Genomic DNA, 23,930 nt, shown 5'->3' with positions numbered 1-23,930 from the left:
GTAGTAAACCTCACAAATCACAATAGGCTAGAATGCCGTGAATTATGTCCCAGTAGCCACTACAATAAATTCAAGTGTTATTCGATTTTTCGTTTTAGTTTTTCTGTTTAGTTCGTGAAAGTTGGCCATTTTGAAAAATGTACCGTCGGGAATTGTTATTTTTTTATTACTTCTGTATGAATTCTTTTAATATCTCTTATTACTCGGGATAATAAACCACAAAACGTAACGTTATTGGCATATATGGGAGCGCAGTTAGTTTGTCTCCCCTATTTCTAGCATGTAGCAACAATCAGATTTGAAATTAGTTTCAAAATGGCGGCACCCTGGCAAAAATTAAAAATCTACTGTACATACAGTAGATTTCATTATCTGTTCTTATGCACGCCTGGTGATACTAAATCCAAATTATACTCGGGCATTTGAAATATAAGATTTGGCACAATCCATAAATGTGCGAATTGGCTATAATAAGGTCATTTATAAGCCTGCTATTCTATAATAATATTTCAAATTGCATTGGACCAGATGGGAGAATTCAGTACTGTATCTACAAGACCTTCTGTTTAATCATCTTCCCTTTATTAATTTCCTTCGATTTTTTTGTACACATGATCTCAAGAAGGTACTGAATGAGATCAGTGGCAGTTTTTCATGTCTGGTCATTTTTAGCATGGTGTTATTCACTGTCTGATGCAAAGAAAAATAATAATTCATATTCTCCTTTGTTTCATCACAATTTAAGCAAGCCTAGTAATAGACACAATATTTCTGACACTGGGAATACATTCACTGAGGTCCATAGATGTCCCTAGATACCAAGAATATGCAAATGGACCTTGTAGAAGTGGAGCAATATTCCATTTACTTAGGTATGTATTGTAGGCGGATTTTCAGAAAATAGGGCTCCGGGTTTAATAGATTAACTCTTTCAGCGCCGGCGGGTCTAGCCATCTTTGTTCCTACTGCGCCACCGCTCTAAGAGATAGGGATGCGTGGCGGTGTTTGCAGGGCTATATCTATATTCTATATTATAGCTATGGAGACAATACTATGGCTCATTTTTTATCCGGGCTAATTCCTGAAAAGCTGAGTTATAGGGCGCTACCTGAATTCTGCTATAAGTGTTGGCGTTTCTTGCCTGGACACGGTACTATTTGCAAATAAAATTTATATAATAGGTATTATGTTTCATCATGAATGCATGAAAGGGGGTGGGGGGTAGTTTTTTGATGCTTTGATCGTCACCAACGGCATACGTTTTGGAGTATGTAACATAATCCTTGCGATCGATGTGAAATCATGGTTGGATCAAAGTAGGATTATATATATATATATATATATAGGTCATATAGTCCTTACCTTTACTAGGAGGTATCCCAAAAACAATATTCCAATTGTCTGATCGCGATTTCCAGTATTGGTGTCCATCGTGTCCCCAACATAATCCGGCACAACACATGCATCGGGGTCATTGGACGTCATTGTGATCGGGTGAACCGCTAGACTCGATCCAAAAACATATATATACGTTTATGGCGCTGAACGGTTGGCGAGCAAACGTGTATATATACGTGGTTGGCCGTGATTGAGTTAATTGCTCCCCAGAACTACACAAACTAGGAACAACAATGATATTGTTACAAGGACAGATACAACCACAATGTCATATTGCAGGCAACTGCATGTTCGGTTTTATTTTATTAATGTTGGCCAGTTTTAAATAACCACCCTTGGAGCAGATTCACTTTTAAATCACATCAATAACTACATTTGGAGCATAACACTTGGAGCATAACACTTTTTTTTTTAACTTGAGAAATACAAACTGAATGCAAAACACACAAAATCTGAACTCTTAATTGATGTACTTCTCTCTTCTCCAGGTACAATTCACCAGCGTTGTCATACAGGAGAGAAGCCCTACTGCTGTGACCAGTGTGAGAAGAGCTTCAGTCAATCTGGAGAATTTAAGATTCACCAGCGCATTAAAGCCCTACCACTGTGACCAGTGTGAGAAGCGCTTCATGAGCTCTGGAAGCTTAAAGAAACACAAGCGTTGTCATACAGGAGAGAAGCCCAAGCCCCACCACTGTGACCAGTGTGAGAAGAGCTTCGGAGACTCTGGAAGCTTAAAGATTCACAAGCGTTGTCATACAGGAGAGAAGCCCTACCACTGTGACCAGTGTGAGAAGAGCTTCATTACCTCTGGAAACTTAAAGAAACACAAGCGTTGTCATACAGGAGAGAAGCCCAAGCCCCACCACTGTGACCAGTGTGAGAAGAGCTTCGGAGACTCTGGAAGATTAAAGATTCACAAGCGTTGTCATACAGGAGAGAAGCCCTACCACTGTGACCAGTGTGAGAAGAGCTTCAGTAGAGATGACAGTTTAAAGAATCACCAGCGCATTCATACAGGAGAGAAGCCTTTCCACTGTGCCTTCTGTGACCAGGGCTTCATTACCGCTGGAAGCTTAAAGGCTCACCAGTACATTCATATAGGAGAGAAGCCCTGCCACTGTGACCAGTGTGAGAAGAGCTTCATTAGCGCTTCAAGCTTAAAGGTTCACCAGCGTTGTCATACAGGAGAGAAGCCCTACCACTGTGACCAGTGTGAGAAGAGCTTCGTAGATGCTGGAAAGTTAAAGCTTCACCAGCGCATTCATACAGGAGAGAAGCCCTACCGCTGTGACCAGTGTGAGAAGAGCTTCATTAGCTCTGGAGGCTTAAAGGTTCACCAGCGTTGTCATACAGGAGAGAAGCCCTACCACTGTGACCAGTGTGAGAAGAGCTTCTCTGGAAGCTTAAAGGTTCACCAGCGCATTCATACAGGAGAGAAGCCCTACCGCTGTGACCAGTGTGAGAAGAGCTTCATTAGCTCTCGAAGCTTAAAGATTCACCAGCGGATTCATACTGGAGAGCCCTACCACTGTGACCAGTGTGAGATGAGCTTCAGTGAATCTGGAGAATTAAAGAGTCATCAGCGCAGTCATACAGGAGAGAAGCCCTTCCACTGTGACCAGTGTGAGAAGAGCTTCAGTCAATCTGGAAGCTTAAAGGTTCACCAGCGTTGTCATACAGGAGAGAAGCCCTACCGCTGTGACCAGTGTGAGAAGAGCTTCATTAAGTCTGGAAGCTTAAAGGTTCACCAGCGTTGTCATACAGGAGAGAAGCCCTACCACTGTGACCAGTGTGAGAAGAGCTTCAGAAACTCTGGAAGCTTAACGATTCACCAGCGTTGTCATACAGGAGAGAAGCCCTACCGCTGTGACCAGTGTGAGAAGAGCTTCGTAGACTCTGGAAGCTTAAAGAGTCACCAGCGCATTCATACTGGAGAGAAGCCCTACTACTGTGACCAGTGTGAGAAGAGCTTCAGGCAATCTGGAGAATTTAAGAGTCACCAGCGCATTCATACAGGAGAGAAGCCCTACCACTGTGACCAGTGTGAGAAGAGCTTCAGAAACTCTGGAAGCTTAACGATTCACCAGCGTTGTCATACAGGAGAGAAGCCCTACCGCTGTGACCAGTGTGAGAAGAGCTTCAGAGACTCTGGAAGCTTAAAGAGACATCAGCTGCTCATTCATACAGAAGAGAAGCATTAACACTTTGAATGCCGGCCGTGTTTTCCTTTTTACCCCCTTGAATGCCACCATCCACTCCAATGTTAACGTTAATATCACCTAATCTATGTTTTAAATTATGTGTCTAATCTGCCCGTCGCTTATCAAAGACTCGTTTTCCAGTCAACATTGTCAAAGCAGATTTTTATCGCTTCATTTCCGTGTAATCTACCATTCTGAAAAGCACTCGGTTTCATTGAAAAAAGAAGAGATTCCCTGATAATCGCCTTTTCCTGGAATATTCTAGAACGTTGTCATTTGTCGGCCTATTTATGAATCGTTTCAAATAAACGCTAGATGATTGATAGTATATGTGTATGCATGCATGCTCGTGCCGCGCGCTGAAAATCGCTTCTCCTATTTCCTAGCGGCGCGCACAGTGAAACAGCAATATCACATAATCACATAAAAGCTTATATATCCCTGAAAACGAGTCTGATTATCCTTAGACTTGTAACATAGATTCCTTACCTGAGATCAGATGGTATCCAAATGGATTATTCCAATTCCTGATCGCCATTTGAAAAAAATCGATATTTTTATTGATTCACCGTGTATACAGTAAAACACATATTCCCCGCGGCTCTGAAACTCCAGCATGAAGCTGGTAGATGCCGGCTGCGTGAGTGAGAAGTAAAATGTGGAGTGCAGGGTTTTTTTTTCTCATTAATTTGCATTGAGTTCAATCCAAAAGGGTGATGTATACAGTAAAACACATATTCCCCGCGGCTCTGAAACTCCAGCATGAAGCTGGTAGATGCCGGCTGCGTGAGTGAGAAGTAAAATGTGGAGTGCAGGGTTTTTTTTTTCTCATTAATTTGCATTGAGTTCAATCCAAAAGGGTGAATTACCACCTGGGAGACTATAGGGGCGCTTGTAGCTGAATTTCCAACGGTCGACTCGGTTGATGAAATATGATTTCAGATCGCAAAAAAAATAAAGAAAAAACGAATATTCTCGTGAGTGGGCATTCAACCCGCGGGGGGTAAACACGAGAACTCGTGGATGGCATTCAAAGTGTTAAAGACAATGGAGGAAACATTGAATTTGATAAATTAAAGACATACCACCACATTCATATATGAGAGAAACCCTACCACTGTGACCAACATGGGAAGAGCTTCAGACATTCTCAAGACTTGATTTTAATAGAGGCCTTGCTCTCTAGTCCTCTCTTCCAACAATGGTTGTCTCTGTTCCAACATGGCTGCCTGTAAGCAGACACCCATAGGGCTCAAGGGGTGCTTAAGTCCAAAAATGCCCTTTTCTGGCTGGTAATTACATTTTTTGTAAATTGTCTATTGAAATTCTATCAAATATGCGCTAAATGTGGATGCAACAATTAATTTTTAAGTTGCGTCCATCCCAACTATTCTTTGACATCTGTAAGCGTTGCAATAGGACTCTAGAAAATACTGAATGTGGTTTAGGAGGGGTGGCTCCTAGGTTGAGCTTGGCAGGAAGCAGAAAGAGACGATATCTCCTTGTGTATGAAGATCATCATTTAAATATGTATTTAATGTTAAAATATTTCTTCTTTTCTATACCTGACATTGCTGCAAATAAGGGCAATCTTAAGTTGGCCTCAAATGTTTCATGTTAACACATTGAGTGCCACGCCCCTTCCGGGAAGTGACCTGGCCTTGCCGTCCATTAACCCCATGTAAACGTAGTTGTAGTTTGTAGAGCTAAACCTATATTTTATAGGCGTGATTTTTTTCCATAGCCGCAGTTTGCGAAGACGCTCTTTGATTGGCTAGCCCGCGTACAGCGAAGACCCTCTCTGATTGGTTTAGCTCCGAAGGGCTCTTCCGCCTTGTACATATATATTCTCTGCTTCGAAGTGGTTATGCTTTGGCCCTCTTTCGAAGTGGGTTATGCTTAGAGTTAGGGTCTAAACATAACCCACTTCGAAGCAGAGAATATATATGTACAAGGCGGAAGAGCCCTTCAGAGCTAAACCAATCAGAGGGTCTTCGCTGTACGTGGGCTAGCCAATCAGAGAGCGTCTTCGCAAACTGCGGCTATGAAAAAAAATCACGCATTTTATAGTATAGCTATGGGTCTAATAACGCCGTCGAGCGTCAGTGAGTTGCTTCCAGTCAACGTGCAGAAAACTGATTATTTTTTCATCCGTACATTTCCGTTTTGAATATGAATATAGTGTGGGTGCTTCTGAGTAATTCCAGGGGAAAACGCGTTTTTGTGTAATTCAATAAACACGTAATTTTTCGCCTGATTATCGGATCTTCCTGAAATCAATGCTAGATCATCATTATTATCCTTCCTCGTGCAAGCATGCAATGTGGTTTAGACCGACGTGCCCCCCCCCCCCCCCCCCCCTCTTGCACCCACAGATAGCCTCAATCGCGGTAAAAATAAATATCAGATCAACGCAAGCTTTCATAGTGTTCTTACCTGGTATCTGATGTAATGCAAAAAATAATCCAATTATCTGATCGCCATTCCAGTTATCCACAGCGATCCTGTCTCCGACGTTGTTGGGCATTGCTCATCAACTGGCGGGCAGGGTCAGTTGTCCAAACCATCCCTACAAGCGTGTGTTTTGCCGGAGTGGTTAGGACCCGCCCCCACGACGCAGCTCGGTAGAGAAAATAAACGAACCCGTTTCTAATGGGGTGCAATAATCGCTGAAGGCGTTAGAGGGCTGTATAAGACCGTCTGCCAGCTCAGACACACTCAGAACAGTATGCACAAGGTGCCCCGCTGAATTATGAATGGCAATAGCGATTAAAAGAAATACCGTGAGAAAAACATAGATTGGCACTCAACCAATATGTTTCATGTTAAGTTCACCTCAAATATGTTTAATGTTAAGGATTTCTTTCATGTGATTATCTCTTAACACTTTCAGAGCCCAAGCTTAACCTTAATTTACCGGTTGAATGCCCACCATCCACTTCAATGTTAGCATTAATAACACCTAATCTATGTTTTAAATTATGGCTGTGTCTAATCTGCCTGTCGCTTATCAATTACTTGTTTTCCAGTCAACATTGTTGAAGCGGATTGTTTTTTTATCGGTTCATTTTCGTTTTATAGCATTTTGAAAAGGCCTCGTTTTCAAGGGAAATAAAAAGATTCCATGATAAAAGACGTTACTGGAATATTCTAGAATACACAAAAACGTTGACATTTTTTGGCCTATTTATGAATCGTTTTCAAATAAACGCTAGATTATCGATAGTATATGTGTACGTATGCACGCTGGGGCCGCGAGCTGAAAATCGATTAACTGAATTCCTCATCACACACACACACATAGGGGACACGTTGATATCTCAGCAAATACAACTCTGATTATCCCAAGACTGGTGAAATAGATTCCTTACCTCAGATCAGATGTTCTCCAAAAAGATCATTCCAATTCCTGATCGCCATTCCAAAAATCGATCACTACTGTCTATCGATTGGCTACTGTGAATATATATTCCAGGCTGATTCCTGTCCCGCGATGACTTCCATGTTGACCAGACAGCTTGCCAGCTCAGGGAGCCAGCTGGCTCCGCCTCTACATATCGACTGATCCCAGGTCAGTCTGAGCGACTGACGTGCAGTTACTCAGGGATAGACAATAGGGGGCGCTTTTTTCCATTCTGAGCTGCTGGAGGAGCTGCTGTACCAACGGGAGACTCGGTTGATGAAATATGAAATCAGATCGCCAATAAAAAAAATAAAACGCTAATACACGTCGTGGGCATTCAGGCATTGGGCTGATAAAATGTCATATGACGTGATGGGCACTGAAAGTGTTAAACAAGTCATTTCCTTAAACAAACTTTACAAGTCTGAGGTTGTTTATGTTTAGTGTCTGACTTTATGCACTTAGCAGCAGAAAATAGAAAGAAAAGCACCTGGTCCTAATGGCATGTTTTATACTGTATATCATTATATTAAATAAAAGCTTTCATTACAGAATCAAATCACATTTATTTGTAAGGCCCGACAACACACGTTAATGTCCCCATGGGCCGGACACGTCTTCTTTAAACAAGTCAAGAAGAAACATCACAATAAGTCAAGAAACAAAACAAGAACACCATAAGGTCTAACAAATTTTAAATAAATGCAAAATGAAAGAATGCAAGCACTCCCAGACGTACCCCACGCGAAGGTAAGGAAAAACTCACTAAAACCTAGCAATAGGAAAAAATGCACCACAGGCAGTGTGGAGGAGAGAAACCTTAGAAGGGCCATTCAAGGGGGGATCTCCCTTCTTAGATGTCGGTGATAGTAGTGTTGCAGACTAACAGTTGGTAAGCATGCACTCATGTGTGTAGTGAAACACAGATGAGTGCATGCAATAGCAACTGAACATTTAGAAAAATGTAAGATAGAGCTGATAGCGATAGCAACTGAACATTTTGAAAGATTAAAGATAGAGCTGATAGGGGATCTATTTGAGGCACAGGGGCAGCGCAAAGAGGGTTGCGTCCTCCCCCGTCTTAATCACGGGACGTTCAACACTCCAGGAGTGCACGAATCATATGTAAACACTATTTTATCGTAAATTCAGAGGAAGCTGGCTGGTAAGGAAAATGGAGGTCAGTCCAACAGGTGAAATACTAAGATAATTGTATTTATGGAGATTATGTTACCAATTAACGCAAAGCAAGACTTAATTTTTTAAAACAAGTCATAGATGCAAAGCTCTTTACACATTCCTGTGAGCCGACGCTAGGGGGCAGAGCAGTTACTGATTAGAGTTAGTGAGATAGTGGCATCACTAGTCATATTCTCCACTTGCACAATTTGGCCGCGTCATATCTCGTTACGTCTCTAGCCCCGCATACTTCTTCCGGTCCCATCACGATGCATTGAGTTTAGAAACATTTCTCTCGTCAATTTACTAATTGACTGCCACGCCCTTTTCACCATCTGCTCTGTCTAGCGCCAGCTTTTCTTGACTGTGTAGAATGTCTAGAATCATACAGAAAAAAGCATTTCATTATAAAGTATTCTGTATTTTACTATGACAAATAATAAACAAACTTGGATGAAGTGACAAAATATATTTATTTACTGTGCAACCATGCACAGTTGCACAGTTTATGTGCATTATAACCCTGATGGTGAAATATTGTGTACAGTATGTATACAGTAGTCAAATAGTCGACTAATCGACTGCCAACCTTTTTTTCATTTCTAATTTTTTTATTTATTCTTTCCAAAAGAAAATAGGCCTAGACGTGTGGCTAACGCTAATGGCACACATACCAGAGGCTAACTGCCTAAGAAAACAGGCACAGAGGCACTGAAAGAGGATTTCACCCATCTAATGAACACACTAGACTAGACAAATATCAAGATGTATCCATCAGTGGACCAATTGCATGCTTTTGCAGAGGACAAGAAGCCTTCTGTTGACTCCTTCAGACATTAAGCACCCCCCACAGCCCAAAAAAAATATACCTTTTTTTTCTTCAATTTTTTTACATTTTTATAGTTTACTAATAGTCGACTATCGGCAAATTTCGGCCAATCATAGTCGACTATCCAAATCCTTAGTCGGGGACAGCCCTAGTATACAGTAGACATATACTATGTATACATTACACTGCTATAGACTATAAAACTATATATACACAAGATGATCACCATGCCTGTGTAATATTTACAATAATGTTCCAAATATGCCTGTTCAACGCCTTTGTTTTGTACAGACAACAGTACAACTATGTGTACAACTACTCACTATGCTACTGGTGCATTTGATTGTGCAATATTTACAAAACATGGCACTGCAATTAAATAACACTATATACACACTATACTACTATTATTATACACTCAGCTAGCATAACTGTAAACTGTAACTCGGAGTGTTACACATGGTACGAGGAAGTACGCATCCACGTGTGTTTCACTCTGTACCATACCAAGGGATTATTGTTACACTTAGCTAGCATAATCCTTCTTTGTATGGTACAGAGTGAAACATTAACATTAGTGAGTACATGTGTTTTGAAAAATATGACAAATTTAACACAACAGCCAGCACTTCATAACATTTTATAAACAAACATAAGGAATATAACAAACAAACATATAACTTAAAACAATATAAACTATTTACAGCACACCATACATACATTTATACATTTTTTCATTCATACACTCATTCATCCGAGCACCAGAAACTAGCATCTTCGTCCTCCTCCCACTGTACACAAATAGTGTGGAACCATTTGTGACAGTTGTCACACTGGACCCACGACACTAAACCCTGAGAGTCCGCAGGGGGGTTCTCTTTTCTACACCATCCACACCGCCAGATCCTCAGCTTATGCCTCTTGGTGGAGTGACCTGCAGTTAAAAAGAAAAGTATTATTATGACACTGCTTGAACAATAGTTTGTAAACATTTCATTTCATACCTTTACTTATTCTCAAAAAGACAATTGAGGTCACTTTTACAGACATATAGAATGGAATAGAAATACTTGTATTATCCAGAGGGAAATTTTACACTACAAATCGCTCACATTAAACATTTAGACAGAACAAGTCACGAATAAGAACAAAACAACTTGCCTAAGAATAGAATAAAATATACAGTAAAAATATACAGAAGTCTACAGTAGGTGTAATATTGCACAGTGTTTCAAAAGTCAAAGTCCAGGAAGATGTAAACTGTCACTCTGCTCAGTGATTCATTGTATAGTCTGATGGCTGTCGGAATGAAGGACTTCCTGTGCCGTTCAGTGCTACATTTAGGGGCACCATGTGACGAAGTACACTACCAGTTCCTGGTATTCCCTCTCATCGCCGTCCTTTATACATACGTACCGATGGGTGGCGTGGAGGAGGTCGATGCTCCTGATGGTCCAGGAATACAGGAGGCTGCTGCAGACACAATAAGGGGAGCACCACTCAAAAAGTCTATTTTGTTTGGTTTGGTAAAAGATTGTTATTGTGCTATGAACAGTCTATCAGTGTGTGTAGGGGTATGTGTGTAGGGGTAGGTACAATAAGAGTTTTTCTTCCTGTTTCTTTCGGCCATGTAATTTAGTGGATCATATTAAAAAAAAAACACACACACAGACAAGTGCAGACTGTGTAGGATTGGCTAATAGTTTGTGACTGGTTGTGACTACTATGTAGTGAAGATGTCTCTGTTCTGTTAGTTTACTATTTACATATATATATATTTTTTTAGAGTTGTTCATTTGCTTAATTTTTTTTTTTTATTATCTTTTTATTGATTTTCACCATGGTCCATACAAACAATATCTTGACTTCGCCTTCATTTATCTCAGCCTTCTGCAGTACAAATTGCATCAATTGTTAATAATTCTTACTTAACTTAAAAGTTGCGGTGCAGAAGTACCAGTACATACATGAGGACCCATACAGTCAATAACATCCTATACTTATTTTTTTTTCTAGACAAACAAAAACAATAACAAAAAATAACATAACAAAATAATGTTATGTTATGGTACATCTCCAATACATCTGCATCTACCATAAAGCAAACAAATAACAAAATAATATGTTGGGGTGCATCTTCCTGATACTCTACTCCCTTTACACAAGGTTCACTTAACAATTATCCCGAATGGTCATTTCTGTATACCTTAAACAAATGAAGATCGTAACGGTGTAATGTACATTATCCATCTTTCCCATTTCTTCCAGAAACGTATCCTGTTGCAACCTAAAAGAAAAAGTAATTCTTTCCATCTTAAAAATATCATAAATAATATCAATCCAATCATCCACTGTAGGAATTTCTGTTCTTAACCACTTTCTAGTAATGGCTTTCCTGCTAGCCGCGCTTAATATCTGAAATATATATCTATCCCCATTTTCTGATGGCCTGGCGGCGTGAATACTTTCGGCAGCCCACTTGTCCTTCCGCATTGCTCTGATTGGCCGAGCGCGCGCATGAGCCGCGACGCGCTCCTCAGCCAGGCAGGAATACTACGCTCAGCTTAACCCAATTTATACAAATGGAAGTATTGATTATGCCGTAACGAATCATTAAAAAATATACCGTTAACTGGAATATATTGTTTCTTTACACATATGTTGGATTATGTAATTGGTTTGTCATGACAAACCAATAAAAAATCGCTTCGCGGCTGCCGCGCCGGTCCACGACCCTCCATGCTCCGATCGCCAGCGGGGAGAATATGCTGCCGTGAGCGGCATCGCTGAGCTCTGGTGTCCGCTGGACGAAGCCAGAGACGGTCTCATTATGGGGCTTATGCCGAGAAGGCGTAACACAACAGTGAACACATAGTTAAGTACGACTTGACGGATGCATTGCACTATGTGTTCACTGTTGTGTTACGCCTTCTCGGCATAAGCCCCATAATAAGACCGTCTCTGGCGTGCCTCGCCCCTGCGCCAACCCGAAAGTGCGCTTCCCGTCTGCCAGCTCCATGCTGTGTCTCTCCGGCTCGAAGGTGTTGTCAAAGTCCTTGAATCTGTTCCTGTCGTTGATGATGTGGGACGACGCACCTGTGTCCACGATCAGTCCCTTCCTCTGGAACTGCTGGTGCTGCATTGCCTGGGTGACGTAAGTTGTCTGCGCCCCGAAGATGAAGTCCTGCTCTCCGGGCTCCATCTCGACTCGCCTCACGTCCACCGTTGCCGCCATCTTGTCCACAGCCACCATCTTGTCCATAGCCGCCATCTCGTCCATGGCCGCCATCATGTCCATGCGCGTATCGAGCGCTCTGGTCTCGTTTCTTTCTGCACGCTTTGTCTGTGTGCCCCGTGGATTTGCAGAAGCTACACCAAACAGTCTTTGTGCAGTTATCCTTCCGATGCCCATTTTCTCCGCACCGCCAACACGCCCGCTCCGTCGGGGGTCTGGTCTTCTCTCTCGGTGCCGCCCGGGCTTCAGCACCCTCTCTCCCGCCTCCATGGCGACTGGGTGTGTGTCTTCTGAGGCCTCAAAAGTTCCGCAGCTTGGCTTTGAACTCCCCCAGCGACATGTCCGCTGAACCGTGTGTCACCAGTAGAGGGAAGATACAAGATACAAGAGTTTTATTTGTCACGGCATACAAGTATACAATGAAATGCGGGGGGTCTTGCCCGCAACGATGTGCATAATTACAATAGTAATATATAATAAGAATCCAATAGAACGACATTGTGCAATAACAAGTAACAAAGTAGGGCATATCGGTATCTGTACATGAGTTATTTACAGAGCATGGTAGGACATGCTAGGTCCTGTGGTAGTGCAATACACTGTTCGCTACGGATGAGGCACTGGGTCTTTATGTACACTGCTATACAATGCTATATTTTACAATCTTAAGCTATACTATACTATTCTTAAAGTGACCTTTCCTTCTGTAAAGTGACCATAAGTGTGAGCGTGTGCAGCACGAGTGTGTGTGCTCATGTTAAAGTGGCTGCTAGTGTGTGAGCGTGTACAGTGTGTGCTCATGTGTGCTTGTGTCGCGGGTGGGGGTATGTGTGTGTCTATGTGTGTTGATGTACCTGCGGGACCCCAAGAGGAGGACACGCCCCGTGATGGTCTTGATGAGGACCTAGATGCTTACCTGGCCGGTTTAACAGGCAAGTGTATATCCAACTATGATGAGTATTCGAATCGCCTATCGCAGTACTGCGCCATGCTGTCCCTTCTTCCCTGCTTAGATGGAGTCCATGAAGTCCCGGTGGGAGCGTAGGGAGCCGTCCTGTGGGGATGGTGATTTTGTGCAGAGGACAGTGACAGCAGGCGAGTGCGGGGCCACCAGGGGGGGATAACCTAATTACCGTCATACAGTCTACACATGTGCTCCCTCTTTCTTACGCAGCCGGGGCGTGCCGCTGGAGGGAGCAAGAGATGGATTGGCTGGCTGGCGTGGAGGGGCGGTGCCCGGAGGGACGGGCGCTGTTGAAAGGAGGATCGATGTTTGACAGTAAACGGAACAGAGTCGCACGGACGACACGAGGAGCGCGGAACTGCGGAGATACGAGGACACGCTACCCTTCTCTCATACCTTTTGCCACGGAAGACGCTTACTGCTCAACCTGCTGTGTTCACTTTCTCTCTGGGGAACCAGTGGAGCCAAAACCAAGAGCGAGACATTGTAGCCACGCTACACGCCGTGAGTAAATACCCAGTATCGATATATCTGCGCCGGATGAATGTACTGTTTCCCGAGCTATCAGTAAATGGAATATATGAACTGTGCTATAAGGAACTTTGGATAAAGCAAACTGACATTACAAGCGGAAGAGAAATTGAGAGCACCGCATGCGGAAACGCTGTTACTATTAACCTGGGCCCGCTCGTTGGAGAGCAGTACAACGGGGCGGCCGATTGACTAAACAAACGAACGTAGGAGCTCAACGTGTGTAATTAACTGTGCTATTTCCTTGCCGCCAGGAGGACACTACCGCATTACCCCGATCAGCTCTGTACCGAGAAGTACCCTGTTCCCCGGTCCCAGTCGGAACGCTTTTCAGGCCGGGGCCGTGGGAGAGAGAGGGAGGGGGGGAGAGACCCTCCCTGCCCACGCGCCTCCGGGCTGCGTTATATCCTTTTTGTTGTATTGTCTACCAACTAGGCTAGGATGTGGGAGGAACATTAGTAGTGTAGTGTGCAGTGTGATTCTGGATTAGTTCGTGACCATTTCCAGACCTGGGTGCAGTTCAGCACCATTTCCCACATGTGCAGTGTTTTAGGGGCAGAACAGGTAGTGGGGGTGGGAGTAGCAGCCTGGGGTTGGCCTACAGGGCAGAGAAGCGCTTCCTTTTTTATCCACCCTAGGCCTACGGGCACAGGTCTTTTAGAATTAGGTTAGCTAGTAGTTATTTATTTAGAGTATAAACTTGTATGCTATATATCTATTTTCCTGTAATAAAGTCTTTCTTATTGTTTCTCAAAACATTCTCCTGTGTCTGTTTGTGGTCTTGGGGAAATTCATGTGTGGTAGGTCAGCAGAGCCCTTTGGGAAGTGTATCCGTGCGTTTGCACACTTTAACCCTAGATCTGGATACTTCCCATGGGGGTCTGGTGACACTTGCGTGGAGAGTTCAGTGTTCAAGGCTCTGATGGCCTGGGGGAAGAAGCTGAGCCGAAGTCTCTCTGTCCTAGTTACTGGTGTTCGCAGGCGTTTGCCTGACCACAGCAGCATGAACAGGCTGTTGTTGGGGTGGTGAGGGTCTTTCATTATCCTGCAGGCTCTGGATTTGCACCTCTTGTTGTATAGGACCTGCAGGGTTGGTAGTGCAATACCCGTGGTACGCTCGGCTGAGCGCACCACTCTCTGTAGGGCCTTCTTGTCCTGTGCCGTGCTGTTTCCATACCAGGCAGTGATGTTTCCAGTCAAGATGCTCGCTACAGCTCCGGAGTAGAAGGACTGGAGTATCTTCCCAGATACTCTGAACTTCCTTAACTGTCTTCGCCTTTTTTTTACAACTGAGTCTATGTGTGTTGTCCATGTCAGGTCCTCTGAGATGTGGACCCCCAGGTACTTGAAGCTGCTCACCCTGTCCACAGGACTTAAGTACAGCTCCGGTAGTCCTCTCATAATCATCGCCATCATTAGTCCATCGCTCGGTGCTTCTCCTGCACTCTTCAGCGCCGTAATGATCTGCTCGGCCCTGATGACGTATTCGGTCACCGTCTCGGTGTGCGCTTTCTTTAGCGCGGTCAGTGTTATGTAGAGGGATACGATTCGGGGTCTTCCTTTCCCGATGTAATGTTCTCTCAACACTTTCAGTCTCTCTCGGCCTTGGTCCTTAGTGTCGCGGAATATCAGCCCCAAGCTTGTGTCATCCAGGAGCGGTGCCAACTCGCAGTATGTGAGTTGGCTGGTGTGCTTGTCCCAGGTGAGGTCCTCTGTGATGTGGATACAGAGGAACTTGAAGCTGCTAACTCTCTCCACAGCAGACCCATTGATGCTGATGGGGTCCGACCTCTCTCTCCCCCTCTCCTGTAATCCATGACCAGCTCCTTGGTCTCGTCAGTGCTGAGAGGTTGTTCTCCTGGCACTACTGTGCCAGTGTCACAGGTTGACAGGATGGAGCTCCCCCTACAAACCCCCTCCCTGGCATAAACAAACCTAAAATGTCATTTTAACAGCATAGTATCCTGCTTAGCTCATTATTTAATGTGAAAAATGGAAAGGAAACTCTTTATTTGCCAAGTACATTACTCTTTATTTGCCAAGTACATGGCATAAACCATGTCTTCACTGCATTTAACCTATCCTAACTCCACACAGAAAGACCTCTTGCCGGGGGTCCTACTAATCACCACAAAGTACCAGAAAATACCCTAAAGTACCCAACTATACCCCAAAATACCCCAGAATACCCCAAAATACCCCAAAGTACCCTAAAATACCCCAAGTATGGCCAAAATACCCTAAAATACCCCAAGTATGGCTAAAATACCCCCAAAGTATACCCCAAAATATCCTAAAGTACCCCATAATACCTCAAAGTACCCCAAAGTATACTCTAAAATACCACAAAGTATCACGGAATACCCCAAAGAACCTCAAAGTTCCCCAAAGTATACGAATACCTCAATGTACCACTAAATACTGGCTCAGAGGTAGAGCAGGTCAACTAATGATCATGGTCAATGGTTTGGTCAGTGGTTTGAATCCCAGCTCCTTCTGTTCACATGCCGAAGTGTCCTTGGGCAAGACACCCCAAATTGCTCCCAATGAGCAGGCTAGCACCTTGCATGGCATCTGGCTGCCATTGCTCTGTGACTGCATGTGTGAATTGGTGAAGGAGAGGCAATTATAAAGCTCTTTGTGCAGGTAGGAAAGCGCTATATATGTGCAGTCCATTTCCCATTCCCAAAGTACCACATATTTTAAAAACAAATGTTTATTTTAATATATTATAATCTCCAAATGTAATAACATCTGTATTGAACACTGAACAAACAGTATACATATTTGTATAGTTGGGTCATGGTTGTCTTCAGTGTTTGCACGTTTTCTGGTTGGAAGCCTTGGAAAGTCTTCTTCACTGAATAGTGAATGTATGTTCATGCATGCTCATAAGAGATTTGATTTAGTTTTTTTTCTATGTATTTTTTTTTTTAAATGACACAGAATGTAATGTAATGACACAGTTAGAATGTCCTGTTATGTTGTATAGCCTACTGTTGTCTCTTTTCTTCCGTCATTACTGGAATTTGTTCAAAAATGTTATACTGTTCTGTTATTATTGATGTTGTGTTGTTATTGTTGAAAATTGAAAATAATAATTTTTTTGGAGATTAATAATAATATATTCAAATAAACATTTGATTTGAAAATATGTGGTACTTTGGGAATGGGAAATGGACTGCACATATATAGCGCTTTCCTACCTGCACAAAGAGCTTTATAATTGCCTCTCCTTCAATTCTTCAATCCCAATTCACACATGCACTCAGAGCAATAATAATAATAATAATAATAATAATACATTTTATTTGGAGGCGCCTTTCAAAACACCCAAGGTCACCTTACAGGGCATAAAAACAAAACAATCAAGATTAAAACAATGGTCTTGGCAAAAGTGTCAGTGGAGTTAAAAACAAGACAAACAATGTATACGTATGAAATATAAAACAGTGGCACACAGGGTACAGTATGCCCAGTATGCAAGGCAGTTAAAAGACAAGGTTAAGAAAAAAATAAGACAAACAGGAAGTATAAAAAAAAAACAGTGAACAGCAGGGGGTATAGGGCAGTGACGGAGGTTATAGTGAATATGCAAGTTTGAACAGGTGGGTTTTATTTATTTATTTATTTTTTGCTTTTTTTCCCTGCCCTTTTTTGAGGGTACTCCATCCACCCCCCCTCTTCGGGGGACAACTTTATTAATAAGAAAATAGTGACATTTCATTGCCCTCTCGGAGGGGGGGAACTCCGACTATAGACATTGACAAACAAATTACAACTAAGGACAATGAAGGACAACAACGAATACACATTTATTCTTGTCTTCCAGTTTAAGAGGATCGTTTTCTTGGCAACAGCTAGGGAAACGAGCAGGGGTTTGGTGTTCTGGACTAATAAATTGATAGCAGTAGTATCCCCAAGTAGACAGAGGGAGGGGGAGAGAAGAATGCTGCAGCTCATGACCCGGGATAGTGTATTGATGACGGAATTCCAGAAGTCTTGAACAGGTGGGCAGAGCCAGGTGGCATGGAAATAGTTGTCTGGGGTGTTTGAGGGTGCAATGGGAGCATACAACTAGCACACTATTTGATGACACCGTTGGTGTTGAAGTCACTTGAGGATACTCAACAGATTGTCCTGAAGAAGAGGAAGACAAATGGAAGAAGGTCTTACAGAAGTCTGTAAGCAGGAAACCGCTACGCCCACTGCTAGATACATGAAACCTCGTTTTCCTCAAGGCCAATGAAAGGGTCAATTCAGAATAAGCATAATCCAATACTCAATAATCATTGGTATCTGTTTATCTTTAAGGCCATTGTCGGAGAATTACCACCTCATGTCCTATGTCCTAATAGGGGACATTTTGCATCGTCATCCTTCAGCTAATGAGTTGGAATCCTTATTTTATGGCAGCGATTTGGCATTCATTTTCCAGAAACTACTATTGTGTGATACTCAGAAGTCAAATGTTTCTCATGTATAAAGAAAAATGGTCTGTTGATATATGGTGTAAACAAAAATTACAAACTTACTGTCTCATAATAGTTACAGTACAGAACCTTATGTGAAGTATAATTTAAACAGAAGACAAAGATCCCTATGTGCACAGATGCGATCAGCCCTAGAGCGGCAGGTTTAATGCCACTTCAGAGGAGGACAGACTTTGTTTGGTGTCTAGGTGAAATTGAGAATGAGGTTAAACTTTTGTTTTACTGTCCTGTCTACGAGGATGTAAGGGAAGTACTTATTAGTCAAATGTCCTCCATTTATGTAGATTTTCTTGAGCGGGATGAATAAATGGTGCATTTTATATAAATGGTGTGTTTTATATAGCACTTGTATCCAAAGTGCTTTACAATTTTTTGTTCCTGACGTTCACCCATTCACTCACACATTCACACACCGATGGTGGAGGCAACCATGCAAGGTGCCCGACTTGCACATCGGGAGCAATTTGGGGTTAAGTGTCTTGTTCAAGGACACATCGACACGCTGCCCGGGAGGAGCGGCAATCAAACCAGGAACCTTCTGACTACCAGACGACCGCTCTACCTGTCACTACCTCCTGAACCACTACGTTGGCATTACTTTTTTGTTTTTCCGGTTTTTAAGTTATAGATGCTTTTAGAGCAGGCTCTGTCCACACTATTATTATTCATGTTGGAGCTTATTGCGTCATGGCAAGACAATCTGTCAAACTGACATCAGATCTCGAGTGTCTGATAACAACAAAGAAATCTGTATCCTGCCTGGCCCCATTCCATCCCGGGGACATGGCCCAGTAGGTTTCAGTTATTTTTATTTTGTTATTGTTCACACAGGGACATAGGAATAACGTTATGTGAACTCTTGGTTGTTTTTTGTACAGCAATGCAAGGTTCAGAGGACAGATGACCATTTGAGCCTCACATTACAGGGGGGAGAAGTAACTAAGTACTATTACTCAAGTACTGCAACTTGCTCTTGTTTGCAGACGACTCAGCCCTGCTGGTCTCTGACAAGAACAAGTTACAGGTTGAAAAAACCCTCAGCTCGGAAATCGGCAGAATCTGCACCTGGCTCGCTGATAACAAACTATCATTACACGTGGGTAAAACAGAGTCCATTCTCTTCAGATCAAATAACAAACTCAGCAAGGCCAACGGCTTCTCAGTTACAGTAGGTGACAATATTGTCACAAGGAAAGATGAAATTACATACCTGGGTTCCATCCTACAGGCAAATCTTTCCTGTGACAAAATGGCATCCAATGTAATCAAAAAAGTCAACCAATGAACTAGATTGTTGTACCGGATCTCCTCTCTGGTAAACAGGAATACCCTGAAGACTCTGGCAGGAGCACTCATTCAAGGGTACTACGACTATGCTTGCACCTCATGGTACCAAAGCACCTCAAAGGCACTAAAAACAAGATTACAAACATCACAAAACAAACTGATCAGACTACTACTTGACCTTACTCCTAGAACCCACCTCACCCCTGCCCACTTTGACAACCTAGGATGGCTTAGAGTAGACGACAGAGTACAGCAACTTGCAATGGGCCTGGTCTACACTACACCACTCAGGTACCCATGTACATGTCGAAATACTTCCCAAAGGTCAGTGAATACCCACAGCTGTAAAGGAATGTGAATCACTACCCACATTCAAAACCACTCTCAAAGAGCACCTATGGGAGGCATGCATTTCGAAACTCGCCACCGTAAATGTGGTCTCCACACACAACTCACAGCACCTCCAGAATGCATAAAAAAACCGGTGTGGTGTGTTTGCTCTAGTCATTATAGAGTCTAGAGAGTAGTGTCAACATTTATTATACCTCGCATCCGCTTGCTGTCGACCGAGTAACCAGAGCTAGCAGGAATGGACCAGTAGCTAAATACTTGTGTAGAGTTGTCTAGATACTTTGAGGAATGAACACTCCCAAGCACTGAAATCAAACCCTCTGTACATTTTTGCATTTTAAAAAGTTTGCATTCTGTACCTCATTGTTTTCATTTTGCACTTTAGTTTGTATATTTTAGTGTTTGGTCTTTATTCTTTTTACATTTGTTTGACTGTATGAAGCACATGATCAGGGGGCTCATACAGAACCAAGCAGTTCACTGTAATGTACATGATGTACCATGTGACAAATAAAACAAAACTTGAAAACTTGAACTACTACTTTTTCTTTTATAAAGCGCTATATAAATACAGCCATTTACTTTTAATACTTTTAAGAACATCCCTAAAGTAAATGCCGTTTAACTCTTTGTCAAGTATCATCTTGAATGGAGGAACTTTAAGTGCTATTCCGTCAAGGTTTATCATGTGAGAGTGCTTGTGCTCCTCCTCACCTTCAGCTCAATGAGGGTGTTCTTCAGGTTTTCCACCTTTTCCTGACGCTTCCTCTCCTCTGCCCCTCTCCTCTCCTCCTCTGTTGCGTCATAGTTCTGCTCATTCAGCTGCCTCTCCAGCGCCAGGTTCTTGTCCTCCAGATCACTAATCTAAACATGGAGGATTAATAATAAACATACGTCTTTGTCAACATTACTTTTGGTAGCACTTTTCTTTCAGACAAGGTCACCTGCGTTATTTTTTTTCCTAGCCGCATTTCTCGGAGACGCTCTCTGATTGGCCACTGACTGACGCTCTCTGATTGGCCACTGACATGTTTGCCCAATCGCGTGACGAGCTGTGTCTTTGCCTATTTCCGCGTCAAACAGCCTGCAAACTACCTGGCGTTCTATCGCCATGCTCTAAGACAAACTCTAACCTTAACCAACTTCGAAAGAGTGCCTAAGCTTAACCGTCGAAAGAACTTGCCGTCACGCTCTAAGACAAACTCTAACCGTAACCAACTTCGAAAGAGTGCCTAAGCTTAACCAGTGTAGAAACGGGCGTCGGCCAATCAGAGAGTGTCTCCGAGAAATGCGGCTAGGGAAAAAATGAACGCAGGTCACCTGTGTAAAAGAGTGGTGGAGTTGGACGGCTACTTTGGTTTTACAGTGAATTTATCTGAAGAGAAATGGAGCCCTCTGCTGGACACCTAACTGAACTTTCTTGGGTGCCTTGTGTGTGTGTGTTTCGAATTTGGATTGTTTTAAATTGTGCACACAGTGATAGCAAATTTACCAACTATGCCGGGTGCAATTTAGCCTAACCCAACAAGTATTTATATATAGACTAGTATCTAACCCAACAAGTATTTATATATAGACTAGTATCTAACCCAACTATTGCTGACTAGCAGTGGCGGCCGGTGGGTACTTCGCCACTAGGGGCGCTATACCAAATATTTTGTACAGTACAGTACTGTACCACGCAAAACTCATGGCAAGACGTGAGCGATTCGACTCACGCTCACGGCAATGAATCGGCTCTTATGAACGAGTCGCTCAGCTGTTACTACAACAACACACAACCAGTCAAATAAAGTATAGTCTAGACTCTAATTCACAACTTGAAACACAATATAAATAGAAAAGTTAGAAACAAAACTCGCCCGTCTCCAAACACAGGCAGATCTCTCCCTCTCTCCTTCTCTCTCTCACACACAGTGCGACGTGGAATCGATTCGTTACACAATCAGACCTATTATATACCAAGAATAACTTCAGTATGAGTACAGGGCTGTACACATATTTTGCATATTGTTAAACGAGCCAAGGCTAGCTATTAAACTATCGATATGAATCGAAAATCTGGGACCCTGATGTAAACAAGACAAACGTCTTTCTCTGGTCTGCATCCCCTTAACAATTGTGTGTATTGAGCCGTACTGTATTGTACCCATTCTGCAATCTGTTAATAAAGTTCTCATTCATTCATTCATTCAAACATAGACGATATTGAACAAGCCATAATCCACGTATTTTCAATCCGAGAGAGCTGCAGTAGTTAAATCAATGAGCCATCGACATAGTCAGTGTGGTAAGTAACATTATTATTGCATCCAAGATTGATACACGGCTGGCTAGGCAGTTGGTAGTCATAGTCTTGTGTTATAAAATAAATAAACAATCAGCAATGTCTCGCTTCATGAATGGCCAGCACAGCAGTAGCCTAACAGTACTGCTCCTAAAAAAAACTATTTACAAACGTTAACGTTAAGCAGAGAGAGAGAGAGAGAGAGAGAGAGAGAGAGAGAGAGAGAGAGAGAGAGAGAGAGAGAGAGAGAGAAGAGAGAGAGAGAGAGAGAGAGAGAGAGAGAGAGAGAGACTCACTGTTTAGTTGAAACGTCCAGGGCAGGAGAGCTTGATAAACGTGTATAATCCGCCATATAGCTTGTTAGCCAAGTGTTAGCTCAGCTGAGCTCGTCGACGTTAGCACAACACTCAACAAGTACATTCCTTTGTCCATTTCCGCTCGAACAGACTGCAAACTACCTGGCGTTCTATCGCCATGCTCTAAGACAAACTCTAACCTTAACCAACTTTGAAAGAGTGCCTAAGCTTAACAGTCTAAAGAACTTGCAGTCACGGCACGGCACGCTCTAAGACAAACAACAGTCCTAGACCAACCTAGGAACCAAGCTAGAAGCTAGAATTGGAACATTAGAAATTGGATTCGGCCAATCAGAGATCGTCTCTGTGAAATTCTGCCATGGAAAAAAATACTGGCGTCGGCCAATCAGAGAGCGTCTCCGCGAAATGCGGCTATGGAAATTCTCACGGAAGTTCACGCTGCTTTCTAGACCGCTTCAAATCGCGCTCGGATTCCAACATAATAGTCATATTTCAACGCACAACGCCGTATGCACTGATTGGCTGTGACGGAGACAGCGATCAAACTGTGACGCGCACTCAGAGCGCTATCGCGTATAGCCCGGGCCGAGAAATACAAAAAAAAAAAAAAAAAAAAAAAACGTGATGTCACTTCCTGCTCTGGAAAACGATGTTTTTTTTATTTAGATAATAACGTTATATTGTGCATTGGAAATACAAACATACTTAAAATGAGTAAATATTATTAATTTTAAACATGTTTATATTATTTATAGGGCTATAAAACACAAAAACGAAAAAGTTTTATTGTCTTCTTCTCTGATTTAACAGCAGCTGGCCAGCAGGTGGGTCGGCGCCCTAGCGCCCCTAGTGGTAGAGCCGCCACTGCTGACTAGTCTTAATATGACAGGTAATCCTTCTCATCTGTACTGGGTCTTAATGTCTAACTACAGGGTGTGTTGCTGTGTTTCTCGTACTGATGTGTGCATGAATGAATGATTATCATTTCTATGTTATATGTTAGTCGGTAGGTCACATTACCCTCTTCTCCATGTCAGACTTGTCCTGCTCCGACTGCAGGCCCTTCCTATCGCCGTAGGCCTTGCTGCTCTCGTACAGCATCTCGTAGGTAGCGATGGTCATGCGGCTCTCATCCCTCACCTTGTGCAGCAGCAAGCCCCTCTCAGCACAGTTGATGGTGACTTGCCTAATCAGCTCATCTAAAGTGAGGAACGTGGAGAAGAGAATGAGCTCCTTCTTGATTGAATGGACCTATCTTAAACCCCACCCTCTTTCCTTGATCCTCCAATCACAACTGTTGCTTTGCTCTGACAAGCAACGGCTGCGATTGGAGGATCAAGCAAAGAGGGCAGGTTTGAGATAGGTCAATTGATGGGTTACCGTGTACTTTCCTTAGAATATAATAACCTGGCAACCCACCAGAATAAAATCGTAGTTATAGTTAAGAGAGAG

General features: G+C 42.8%; 1 protein-coding gene across 1 annotated transcript in view; it reads left to right on the top strand.

Moving 5' to 3' along the window:
• The window catches only part of LOC311226158 (uncharacterized protein), a gene marked incomplete at its 3' end in the record, with an annotated part of 50,987 nt that extends 35,355 nt beyond the window's left edge, over positions 1 to 15,632 (top strand). Inside the window, exons 3-5 of the mRNA XM_084311531.1 lie at positions 1,887 to 2,613; positions 15,360 to 15,445; positions 15,567 to 15,632. Coding sequence (XP_084167657.1) covers positions 1,887 to 2,613; positions 15,360 to 15,445; positions 15,567 to 15,632 — 879 coding nt within the window. The remainder of the gene's footprint in view (positions 1 to 1,886; positions 2,614 to 15,359; positions 15,446 to 15,566) is intronic.
• Between the last annotated feature and the right edge of the window lie 8,298 nt (positions 15,633 to 23,930).

The sequence above is a fragment of the Notolepis coatsorum genome (assembly GCF_963971535.1).
Source record: "Notolepis coatsorum genome assembly, chromosome: 1".
Classification (NCBI taxonomy): Eukaryota; Metazoa; Chordata; class Actinopteri; order Aulopiformes; family Paralepididae; genus Notolepis; species Notolepis coatsorum.
This window is presented reverse-complemented; position numbering and strand designations above follow the sequence as displayed.